We start from the raw sequence: 13,265 nt of genomic DNA on the forward strand, positions 1-13,265 counted from the left end.
TTATATGATACGGGTGACATAGTTCTCAAATATAAACGAATGGGCATGCAAAGTATTCGTCATAATGCTTTCACACAGTTTTTGTATGGCACACAAAATAAACATATCTAACCATTCTCATATGCATCTGCATTAACAATAGAAGTTAGAAGTGAGGAATAGTATTATAGCGGAGAACAGCACTATAATTATTAATACTAGGGAACAATCAGAAGAACAGTACTGCTGTGTCTGGGATGCAACATTCAGTAGTAATGAGGAAATCTGGTCTGGAACTGACCACCACAGGTGAAGAAAGCTTTTTTTTTTTTTTTTTTAATAGATCTGAGCTGTCCCACACCACCACACTGTAAAAATACAAAATTAATTGTTGCGACGGTATCCTCCTAATTTTCTCATTGTACCCTGAATTTAATAAAGAATATAATACTCTTGATCATATCGAAGTCCAAAACAACAATCCCTATAGCTTAGGACCAAGCGACTGGACCATTGTAAGATCTGTCGTTTTTCAGTTGTTTTATGAGCAATGACTTGGTTCTAACGTTAATTACGTCATTTATTAATTTTAGTTGTAACACTTGCATAATTGCAGTGATTTTTATATACTAATTGTAAAAAAAACGGCATGAATAGTGTCTGTTCAGTGTTTTGAGTGCCTGAAGTAAGTAGACTGACATTAGACAACTCTTATAAATGTGTCAAAGACACAGCATAACTGTGTAGTAACGCAGCAAAAAATATAAAGTGAAAGAAAAACATGAATGTGTCTTACGGTATCGAGGTAATAACGAAAGGTATCTCTCAATTGCTGAGCAAGGTTCAACTGAGTAAACAGAAGAAGTCTGGCAGTTATAAAGGCTATGCCATGCCTTCTTTGCTTTACGTGGAATATAACTAACTTAAATACGACGTATTCAAAAGAGAAGACAAGTATCCAGAAACGTTTAACAATATTAAAAGCTAAAAACAAATTATTAAAAATTAGAGAGTATGCGATGTTACTGGTATAACGTTGAGGAAGCATACGAAAACGCCACATACGTACGTTACTTACATAGCACGTATAATCTAAAGCGACCCTTAGACGGCCATATTACCCTACAAAAGCAGTGTACAATATTACTGAACGCCGGCCGAAGTGGCCGTGCGGTTAAAGGCGCTGCAGTCTGGAACCGTAAGACCGCTACGGTCGCAGGTTCGAATCCTGCCTCGGGCATGGATGTTTGTGATGTCCTTAGGTTAGTTAGGTTTAACTAGTTCTAAGTTCTAGGGGACTAATGACCTCAGCAGTTAAGTCCCATAGTGCTCAGAGCCATTTTTTTTTAATATTACTGAACTTCCCCCTAAACTGCTCAATAAAAGCGTACATTAATATGGTGCAGTTCTTAGTAAGGTACGAAATGTTGGCTGAGCAAACTGCTGCTGCTGTGGTAATAACTCTACTTCGTTGCAGGCAGAAGTAACACAGAAGATAAGTGGCATAAGTAGCGCCAAATATTCAGTCTCCACGAATATTGCAACTGTTCAAGTTCAATGAGATAAATGATTGCCAGAACTTATTACTCATTGGTGGTGCAATGTAGGAAGCGTTACTGGAAATGGGATCATAAAGCAAAACCTTACAATGAGAGAGGTAATTCCACAATGTTATCGCTTATCTAGTACGCAAGACTTGAAATTTACAAGCTTATTTTCACCTTGTATTGTAGCCATACTTATGAAACATTATCATGCAGTAATACGGGATATAAACGATTGTATTGGTGTAAGTAATATGCATATAGACGTACGGTATATAAATATTTATTTTAATACAAAAAAAAATACATTTTAAATTATAAGCTATAAACGTAACACTTTTTTAACGAAGTTGAAAGCGTTTTACAAAAATTTTGCAAACTAATTCACTGCATTCTGAGTATGCAAGTTTGCAGTGACTTACAGAAAAAAAGCGAAGTGGATGACGATGCACCGCACATAGGTGTTGTTGAGGCAAACAGATTTGTCTCCAAATGATTTTGGCGCAAATTTCAGAACTGCTTCGTACACAATGATATTAATTGTCTTCTTCATGGGTACCTGTTGCTCTACAGACATGTTGTCAAGCTCCAGCGACAAAGCTCTGGTAATTTGCAAGGAGTCTCCCATTTCTGTAGGCGCCGACGGCGTAAATAAAGAATGTCCTCTTGTGCTGATAGTTCTCTCTGCCTCTTGGCAGGAGTAATTAAATTCCCGCATTCTGAGTTTCCTTGTTTTCACTGACCTAATTAGAGTTCCTTTACGTAATAACTTTTAATAACAAAAAGGATAAAGTATCTTGGCAAGACAAAGATTGTTAATATTGCTTGCATGGAGTTCGCTAACCTAGAGTATTTTATAGCTTGACATGTGTTGTCATTAACTAATGTGCGTTTTACGTGGCTATGATAAATCCACTGAAAAAATATTTACGCAAGTAAGTGATCTTCGTACTCCTTTAACTAATTCGTTGCGCTGACTGAGCTGACCACATTCTTGCCCAGAAGGAAATTCATCTCCTCGAAACACCACATTGTTGGTTCCAATGTTCCTTCAGTGCCTGCACCCCTTTTCTGTGAATTTATTGAACTTCCCTCCTGATATTTGTTCTTCAAGAATTAAATTTTTTAAAAGCTATAGCATGCTGTTCCCTACATTTCTTGTGCTACAACCCTTGAGAAACATTCTTAGTTTTCCAGATTTTGTATTATGTTTCTTAACATCTCATAGTGCTGCCAATGATTCGTACACTAACTAATATGATATTTCTTCTCGTTTTGAGCACATTTTAAACACAACAACGAACAACGTACACAAAGGAACCCAGAGGCTATACTACAACAACGCGTTTGAGAGACTGGTAAGGATATTGTCAATAATACCCATAGGCTGGAAATATATCTCAGGTAGAGCGTAATATATTTCAATAGCTATTGATTTGCTGAATGTTATTGCGCAACCTCCCAGCGTTAAACACACACATTCAGACCTGAGTTTCTCCTGGCGTATTCACCTTTCAAATAACTTCCGGGAATTCAGACAGGTAACACTTTCAGCGACCGCCGATATTTCGGCGGGAGAACACCCCGCCATTTTCAAGGCAAACTGCAACTGCATGTACGCCGCCTGTCCGTTGCAGTTGCCTTGAAAATGGCGGGGTGTTCTCCCGCCGAAATATCGGCGGTCGCTGAAGTGTTACCTGGCTGAATTCCCGGAAGTTATTTGAAAACACACATTCAGTATTGACGAATGTCAGGAAATGTTGAGTCACAGATATCCAGAATCTTGTCTAGTGGTCATCATGGTGACGTCAGTCTAAAGTGGCCTAGGCAAGAAATTTTTGCTGTGTTGGCTTTGGTGAGAATGGACGCCATGGTTTCCACGGATATCGATAGCAGTTGTTTGAGTGGCATGTATAACGTAAACTGAGGCACATATGTATAAAATGTGTTGTGGTTACCACGGCAAAGTAATCAACAGTAGTGTCAGCTAAACATCTTTCCTTTGCAGGTCTTAACAAGAATAAAAGCCAATCTTCAATGTGATGTGCATCGACGATAGCTGACTGAAGATGTCTTGAATGAACAATGTAATTTCCATGGAGATGACTGTAGCTGTTGCTTATCGTCGACACCCACGAATTAATTTTTCAGCGACCATGCATCTGATACGTATTCATCTGCTCCGCTGATATGCGATCCTCAGACCGCTGGGTGCCACAAGCTTCCCCCACGACTCTGTGACACAGCCATTTTGATGTGTTGTATTAATATCTTCAATATTCCAATCATCAGGGTGACAAGAAGAACCTCATAAAAATGTTACAAAATTGGTATGTATGACCTACATACAAAACTAAACCCTATGATAGTAAAGTAGCTATAGCCACGAGGGCAAAGGGGATGGACAAGCAGCAAAATAGTACTTCCTGGCAGATTAAAACTGTGTGCCGGACCGAGACTCGAACTCGGGACCTTTGCCTTTCGGGGGCAAGTGCTCTACCAACTGAGCTACCCGAGCACAACTCACGGCCCGTACTCACAGCTTCACTTCTGCCAGTACCTCGTCTCCTACTTTCCAAACTTTACAGAAGCTCTCCTGCAAACATTTATATCAGCGCACACTCCGCTGCAGAGTGAAAATCTCATTCTGGAAGTATCCCCCAGGCTGTGGCTAAGCTATGTCTCCGCACTTTCCTTTCTTTCAGGAGTGCTAGTTCTGCACGGTTCGCAGGAGAGCTTCTGTAAAATTTGAAAGGTAGGAGACGAGGTACTGGCAGAAGTGAAGCTGTGAGTACAAGGCGTGAGTCGTGCTCGGGCAGCTCAGTTGGTAGAGCACTTGCCCGCGAAAGGCAAAGGTCCAGAGTTCGAGTCTCGGTTCGGTACACAGTTTTAATCTGCCAGAAAGTTTCATATCAGGGCACACTCCGCAGCATAGTGAAAATCTCATTCAGCAAAATAGTAGTTTGGTATCAGTCCAAAACTGAAAATATTAATTTGAAAGTAGATCAGAAAATAAATCGTAAAAATGTTTTTCTCCGAAGTCTGTTTGTTTGTTATTCTTACCATCACTGCAGATTTGTATTTCTTGTAGGGTATTCAGCAGTACATTTTTTGGAGCTGCATGTAAAGTTTCCCCAACATCAATCAGAAATGATAGTTATTGAGGACGTGTAAACGAAAAGTAGACTTGGCACATGCTGCCCGTGAGACACATTGTAAGAATCTTATGTTAAATTCGTAACCTTTTTGTCCCACAGATTGTTTGTTGCAGCCCCCGCATTTAATGTTGTACGTCTCAGATCTATAGTATTTATTTTGATATTAATCCTCTGACGTTTTAATTTCTTTAGGAAATTAGTTATGGGTAATACCGTAAAACTAATCTTTTTCTTCGTGACTTATCAGAAGAATCGAATAAATGTAGGACCAGATCCACAGGGATTTGTGTCATTGTTCTAACAGTTAACGAATTTCGCTGATCAATACATCAGTGGCTTGAGGATTTCACTGCTTCCCATCCATTTCTAACACCTTTCTGGTGAAGGACTAGAATGTAGAAATAGCAACATTGTCGCTGCAGAATATCGATCTGAGATTACCGCCGGAAAACGTTCGATGTGACTAAAGGCAGCAGTAATGATCTTTTGCAAGGCAGTCCATGGGGAAGGGAAGGGTGTCACATTGTCATTCACTAACGTACAGTTTTGGAACCTTCAGGGACCGCGCAGCTGCCTTCTCATATCTCCTTCACTCCTTTGTCGTGATTTTATTTTCGTCTGTTCGTGTGACGGAGAAATCTTTGCGGTGATTAACCTGTAGAGCCCCCTAACAGCCACTAAAGCTATTATAAGCACTAAGAGCGCTCCAGGCAAGAGCAGGGCAGCGACGTCCAAGAGGAGAAACTGGTACCTGGTACCGAGGCCGAGTGCTGCACTTTCCACTAAGAGCTCCAAATAAGAATCTGGCGCACTCTAATTAACCACACTGGGACTGGAGCAATGGAGGAAGGAAATACCAATTTGACTGAAAGGATAAGACTCAAATATCAATGGAAACCCCAAAGCCTTACATCTGGTATTTTGGCATGACCACTTATCTTAACTACTATAATTTATGACACACTATGTATTCCACAGTGAAACGTTGCTGCCTCTATATTTATGCTGTATTCACCTTATCAAGCGGGATTCTGTTGCTTATTTATTCTATAGTTAACGAGAGAATGAAGCTCAAACTTCCTGGCAGATTAAAACTGAGTGCTGGACAGAGACTCGAACTCAGGACCTTTGCCTTTCGCGGGCAAGTGCTCTACCATCTGAGCTACCCAAGAACGACTCACGCCCCATCCTCACAGCTTTACTTCTGCCAGTACCTCGTCTCCTACCTTCCAAACTTTACAGAAGCTGCAGTCATGGACTGTGCGGCTGATCCCGCCGGAGGTTCGAGACCTCCCTCGGGCATGGGTGTGTGTGTTTGTCCTTAGGATAATTTAGGTTAAGTAGTATGGAAGGACTGATGACCTTAGCAGTTAAGTCCCGTAAGATTTCACCCACATTTGAACATTTTACAGAAGCTCTCCTGCGAACCTTGCAGAACTGCAAGGTTCGCAGGAGAACTTCTGTATAGTTTGGAGGGTAGGAGACGAGGTACTGGCAGAAGTAAAGCTGTGAGGACAGGGCGTGAGTCGTGCTTGCGTAGCTCAGATGGTAGAGCACTTGCCCGCGAAAGGCAAAGGTCCCGAGTACGAGTCTCGGTCCGGCACACAGTTTTAATCTGCCAGGAAGTTTCACATCAGCGCACACTCCGCTGCAGAGTGAAAATCTCATTCCAGAATGAAGCTGTTAAACGCCCCATTGCCTGGAAAAGTTCATTGTTTCCTATTTGGTAATAGGCACCTTTCTTGTGAATGACTAAGTAGAGATATCAACACTGCAGCTGCAGAATATCGTTCAGAATGTAATGCAACTTGTCGGGTAGGGCAGAACAGAAGTCGATGCGGTCCGAGGCAGCACTAATTATCCTTTGTAAGGCAATCCGTGGTGATCGTAATCCCGCTGCACTGTCAATCAGTTGGGTACAGTTTCGAATCTTTTATGGACAATGCAGCTAGCTCCCCACATCTTTTTCATTCTTTCTTCGTTGTTTTCTTTTTCTTCTGTTCGTGTGATGCAGAAGTTCTTGCTGTGGTTAGCCTGTAGAGTGTCCTGAGAGCCACGACAGCGACTATAAGCACTAGGAGCGCTCCAGACAGCAGCAGGGCAGCGACGTCCAGCAGGAGGTACTGGTACCAGCTGAGGTGGAGGGCGGCGCTGCGCAGGTGGGGGGCGCCCCGGTGCCTCAGCACGTACTCCGTCCAGTAGACGGCCGTCTCCACAGGGCTCTCTGGACGGTCCCAGAACAGGCGGGACAGCAGCTCCGCCTTCTCGCGGTACCTGCAAACAGTCATGTTCTATGCAAAAACTACGAAGGCTTACAAAATTTGTTAGGGAGAATCGATATTTACACCGATTACACAGATTTTATCAAGTTTTATTAGGTATGAATTTTGCGACTGATTCTAAACTAACTTCCCGATGAGCTAAACACTTGAAGTACATAGTTCTGAACTGAGTGACAATGCAACGTTAACTCACTTTTTTGTCGGTCCAGGCGGTAGGGGTGGAAATGGCGGCGAAAAAAGATTGTAGTGCCTGACAACTCGGCTGTCCTACTGACACAGCATGTTGTGTGGGTAGTATCAGAACGCGTTCCAGCTGGTGTATGAGTGGGCAGTCATGAATGAGCGGACAGAGGGGTAAAGGGGAGATGGATACCATTTTGTTTCTGCCTGTTTGTGCAGTATGAATTTCGTTGTTGATTTTAGACAACTTCCTAGATTGGGAATTTTAAACATAGCTCCTAAGTGGATGGAAATGCAGTATTAACTTTCTTTCTTTTTAGTGTGTTCGGTTATCAGTGGCGGCAAGGATGAAAAAGTTTTCTTATGCTTGACATCTCGTATGCACTGCGAACTTGTGTATTGTGTCGGTAGTATCAGAATGGGGTTTGGCCCATATACGAGCAGATCGGTTATGCTGTCTGTCTGTCTGTCCGTGCCGGCCGCGGTGGCCGCGCGGTTCTAGACACTGCAATCTGGAACCGCGGGACTGCTACGGTGGCAGGTTCGAATCCTGCTTTGGGCATGGATGTGGTTCAAAATGGTTCAAATGGCTCTGAGCACTATGGGACTCAACATCTTAGGTCATAAGTCCCCTAGAACTTAGAACTACTTAAACTAAACTAACCTAAGGACATCACACACACCCATGCCTGAGGCAGGATTCGAACATGCGACCGTAGCAGTCCCGCGGTTCCGGACTGCAGCGCCAGAACCGCACGGCCACCGCGGCCGGCACATGGATGTGTGTGATGTCCTTAGGTTAGTTAGGTTAAGGTAGTTCTAAGTTCTAGGGGACTGATGCCCTAAGATGTTAAGTCCCATAGTGCTCGGAGCCATTTGAAGCATTTCTTTGTCTGTCTGTTCGGTTCCAATTTTGCAGCTAATTTTAAACTAACTTCCCAGTGAGCTACAGACTTGAAACTTTCAACGTAGCTGAGAACTGGATGATACTGGAATAATATCTCGCTTTCATGTCTGGTGTATGGCGGAGGGTACTTTGCGTACCACTACAAGTCTCCGTTTTCTTGTTCCAATCATTAACGGTTCGCTGGAATATTGATTCCTGGTAAGCATGCGTGTCATCTCACATATCTCTAATATTTTGGTTTTGACCTTTTCGGGAGATACGCATAAGAGAAAACAACAGCATAAGAGGAAACAAGAGGTGAGAAAAAAATGAAATAAGCCTGAAATTTACTCCATATCTGTGCTGCAATCTCATCGAAATGTCTGAAATCGGCTGAAAAATTATCATACACCCAAGTGTACGAATCAAAATTAATTATTTAAATGAAAATGACTTTTTAATATGTCAAGCTTTCAAATCAAACTAAAAGGTATAAAATACTTACTCCCTACTCCTTACAGATTTCTAACCCGATACAGACAGTACCGAAAATTTAGAATTGTGTATTTTTAATAGGTATGACACACTTGTAAGATTTAGAATGAAAAACATTGGGCAATGCAATACATCACTGATACATGAGTAGTTCACCTCATTACTATTACACTGTTTACTAACTGATGCATGAGCAGTTTAACTCCTTCCTCAGTTGCAAGCGCCTCATGTGTTTCGTTTTAAATCTTAATGCGTTTTCATAGCTATTAAAATTTCACAATCATTGTTTTTCAGAACTGTCTGTAAGGGGTAGAAATCTATATTAGGGTAGGAGATAGTATTTTATACTTGCAAGTCCGATTTAAAAACGTGAATAGATTTTTATTTAAGTAATTATGAATGACACATGTTACCATACAAGCAGTATTCAGAGTTGTCGTTCAGTGAGAAACTGTAAAACAAAACATGAACGACTGTTGTTAAAATTAATGTAAATATTTGAAGCCTTTCATCCATGGTCACATGGAGAATAACAAGACCCCGAATGAAATGACAGACTTCAAAAATTCAAATTTATTTTCCAATTTCACTACAATACTCCTAGAATAAAAGATACATAACATGACTCTAGCCCCAGAAATAGCATAGAAATATGTAAAATAATTAGTTTATATCATGATGTGTTCAATAATATTGTAACAGGTGCTCAATTTGTAATGTAATCCATCCACCTACATCTGTAATACGATAATAAGACGTGCAGAAAGACATGTAAACATCTGACACCACATACATCGACAAATCGAAACCGATTGTATGAGTATTTCGACCGCCATCTTGTCCACTGCACTACAGAACTGTTTGTGATCGCGTTTCCAAGTTACTGCTATGTTAGTGACACATTTGTGAACAGTGGCCAAGAGAGCCGCGGAAATGGAAACACCACAGCGCATCACAACGAGACTGCCACGCCAGAAGAACAAAGTGAGTGACCGTTACAAAACATTTTCGTGCAAACATCAGTCCAGCTTCCAAAGTGACATCACCTCTTACTAAGTTTTCTCTTCTTCCACAGGATGAGCATAGCATTTACGAAAAGACTATGTAACATCAGTATGGCCTTCTTCTAAAGTTGTTTTCTAATGCCATTTAGCCTTAAGGTGAGGTATTCCCTCGAAAAATGTCACTAAATAAATAAGTAAGAAAATAATTGACGCCGGCCGGAGTGGCCGAGCAGTTCTAGGTGCTACAGTCTGGAACCGCGCGACCGCTACGGTCGCAGGTTCGAATCCTGCCTCGGGCATGGATGTGTGTGATGTCCTTAGGTTAGTTAGGTTTAAGTAGTTCTAAGTTCTAGGGGACTGAATACCTCAGAAATTAAGTCCCATAGTGCTCAGAGCCATTTGAACCAATAGTTGACAAAGTTTGTGACTGGTAGCGGTAATTTAAAAATCATTTACACAAAAGTATATATATATATATATATGTTATAGAACTCCTAAAAACCTTGTGAACAGCTATTAGGAGCCTCTTCCACACAAGTGTGGTGACTTCCACACACTCTGTTTGCCCTACTGTCTCGTCAGTGCATACAGTCTCTCAAATCTCTCCACGACATCAAAACAAGACAGTGGAAACACTCTTTCCCATGGGAGTAACCATTTCTGTTCTAGTCAATCAAATAGCTGCTTAAGTACGCCGTTCCAGTGACACGGACCTGACTTTGGAACGATATTGTTAATTAAATCAGAGAAATGAATCAAATCTTCAACTTCAAGACGTCAACGATCTGTCTGCCTAAATATAATATGGTCCCTCTTCCCTTCGACTGCAAAAAACCATGTAATTGTTATACAAGTATCACACATAGTCTCAATATAATATTCATAAACAGTCTAAGAGCTGTAAGAGGTACATGTCAACAAAAGTTCACACTATCAATGATAAGCATGGGATAACTTTATTTTAATACACTTACAAATTATATTCTCTATTCTTAATAGGAAGAAATCAACTAGATTCCTTTTCTGATTAAGAGAAGTCGATTTAGATCCACGCTATACAGAACATTATGTTTCTGATTCCCAAGCAACAACTATTCGTGTTATTTGCACAATGATGAAAAAATTGACTGTATTCTCATATAGGCTATCCTGTTTAATTTAGTTCAATATTCTGAAGTTTCATAGCACCATGAATAGGAAAACTGAATTTGAATTGAATTTTACAAAATCAACTATATGGTTCTAGTGTTGATGGTGTACTACGACATTCCTGAGGCAGTACGAATCGTATAAGAAGAACTTTAATTTGTCCTGGTATGCCAAAGATCATTTATTATATGAGCCATGAAAGATATTATGAAAAACATTATAAGGTACGCTGGAGCCCTAACTGAAATACACTGCCTGACAAAAAAGTTAAGCAACCAGAAGGTGAAGAAGATAAGGAAACAAAATTTCCCTAATTGATAGGGTATCTGAGGAGCCAAATTTACAAAGAACTAGGCGGTATGAGCCCACTTATCAGTAAGTCGTTTCACCCCTCTGACCTGGGTACAATCACTGATTCAATTGGGGAGGGTGTCATAAAGTCGTTGTATTCTCTCCTGAGGCTAGTTGGTCCACAACTGGTATAACTTTTGGTACTTGATGTCCTGGATATTGACACTGGGACAGAGTTAATGTCCGAGATGATGCCGCACATGCTTTGTTGGGGACGGATGTGGGGATCTTGATGGTCACGGGAAAACCTCACAGTTATGCAGACGTTTTATAGAAAACCTTGGCATATGTGGACAAGCGTTGTCCTGTTGAAAAATGGCATGACAATGCTTCCGCATGTGAGGTAAGACATGAGGACACACGACATTCGCGACTACCAGTCGTGACCTTGGCAACACTGCTGTGCCTCTCCAAAACCTTGCGAGAACGGGACCTCCCTCCAGTCACTGTCATTCTCGTCAACAATGACGATCAGGGCTAGGGCAGAACCATGATTCACCGCTGAACACAGCGCGACGCCATTCATCAGCGGTCCATGCTTGCCGGTCACGGCTCCACTCCAGAGGCAGCCTTTTGTGCTGAGGTCTTAACGGCAGCCTACACAACAAACGTATTAGGAAGTTGCTGAGAAAGCAGAGAATATTGCACAGTCGTTTCAAACGTAGTCACTGCCCCGCTAACAAAAAGAAATTATGGGAAATGAAAGCAGTTGTCAAAAGGTCAATGAGAGACTCTTTTAACTAATTTGAAAGAAATATTTTATCTGCAGATTCTATAAATAACCCCAAAAAATTTTGGTCGTACGTATAATCTATGAACGCTACAAATAATTCAGTACCTATTCTTGCTAACAGTACGGGTAATGTAACGGATGATGATAAACAGAAGGCCGAAATTCTAAACCTAGCTTTCAAAAACTCGTTTACGGTAGAGGACTGCAGCACCATTGCCCCTTTTAATTATCAAACAAACACAAGGATGGTTGACATAGTGTTTAGTGTATCTGGGATTGTAAAACAATTAAGATCCTTAGACGCCAGGAAGACATCTGACCCAGACGGTATCCCCGTAATATTATCCCCGTAATATTATACTTTGACTATGCTACAAAGATAGCACCATTCTTATCCATCATCTATCAGAGATCATTGGAACAGCGTAAAGTTCCACGGGACTGGAGGAAGGCCCAGGTCATAGCAGTCCATACGAAGGGTAGAAAATCGGATGCACATAATTAACGGCCAATTTCACTGACATCGATTTGTTGTAGAATCATGGAAAACCTTTCTGAAATGGTTCAAATGGCTCTGAGCACTATGGGACTCAACTTCTAAGGTCATTAGTCCCCTAGAACTTAGAACTAGTTAAACCTAACTAACCTAAGGACATCACACACATCCATGCCGGAGGCAGAATTTGAACCTGCGACCTTAGCGGTCTCGCGGTTCCAGACTACAGCGCCTAGAACCGCACGGCCACTTCGGCCGGCGAACACCTTTCTAGACTCTCAGAAGCTCATCTGCAGAAACCAGCACGGTTTTAGGAAACAGCGGTCATGCGACACACAGCTGGCCCTCTTTGTGCATGATACACAACAGGCTCTAGATACCGTCTCCCAGATTGATGCCATTTTTCTCGACTTTCGAAAAACGTTTGACTCAGTTCCACACTGTCGCTTGCTCCAAAAAGTGAGCGCTTACGGTCTATACATTGACATAAGCGGTTGGATAGAAAGTTTTCTAACATACAGACAGCAGTATGTTGTCCTGAATGGGGAGACTTCAACAGAAAGAAGCGTAAATCAGGTGTGCCCCAGGCCAGAGTAATAGGTCCTCTGTTTTTTGCGACTTACGTAAACGATCTTGCTGATGGTATTGACAGCGGCCTTAGACTGTTTGCCGATGACGCTGTAGTCTACAGGAAAGTAGTATCACACGAAAGTTGTGAACAAATAAATGAGGATTTGCAGAAAATAAATGAGTGGTGTAATGACAGGCACTTATCTTTCAATATTAGTAAGTGTAACCTACTGCGTATAATAAGGCGAAAATCGCCATTAATGTGCGAGTACAAAATAAATCTTTGGAAGCTGTAACATCCGTCAAGTATCTGAGTGTGACTGTTCGAAATGATCTCTAATAGGATGATCAGATTACACAAGTAAAGGGCAAGGCGAACTCTACACTGCGGTTTATTGGTACAGTCCTGAAGCGAAGGAAATTGCTTACAATACGTTA

The 13,265-nt window shown here is 41.5% G+C and overlaps 1 protein-coding gene and 1 non-coding gene across 2 annotated transcripts in view; both read right to left on the reverse strand.

Annotated features, from left to right (window-relative positions):
• Positions 1-3,967: 3,967 nt before the first annotated feature.
• Trnas-cga (transfer RNA serine (anticodon CGA)) lies at positions 3,968-4,042 on the reverse strand. The gene has a single exon. It is a non-coding gene; the product is annotated as a tRNA-Ser (tRNA).
• Positions 4,043-6,648: 2,606 nt separating this feature from the next.
• The window catches only part of LOC126419443 (UDP-glucosyltransferase 2-like), a 50,091-nt gene continuing 43,474 nt past the window's right edge, over positions 6,649-13,265 (reverse strand). Inside the window, exon 4 of the mRNA XM_050086631.1 lies at positions 6,649-6,955. Coding sequence (XP_049942588.1) covers positions 6,649-6,955 — 307 coding nt within the window. The remainder of the gene's footprint in view (positions 6,956-13,265) is intronic.

The sequence above is a fragment of the Schistocerca serialis genome, chromosome 9 (genome assembly GCF_023864345.2).
Source record: "Schistocerca serialis cubense isolate TAMUIC-IGC-003099 chromosome 9, iqSchSeri2.2, whole genome shotgun sequence".
Taxonomy (NCBI): Eukaryota; Metazoa; Arthropoda; class Insecta; order Orthoptera; family Acrididae; genus Schistocerca; species Schistocerca serialis.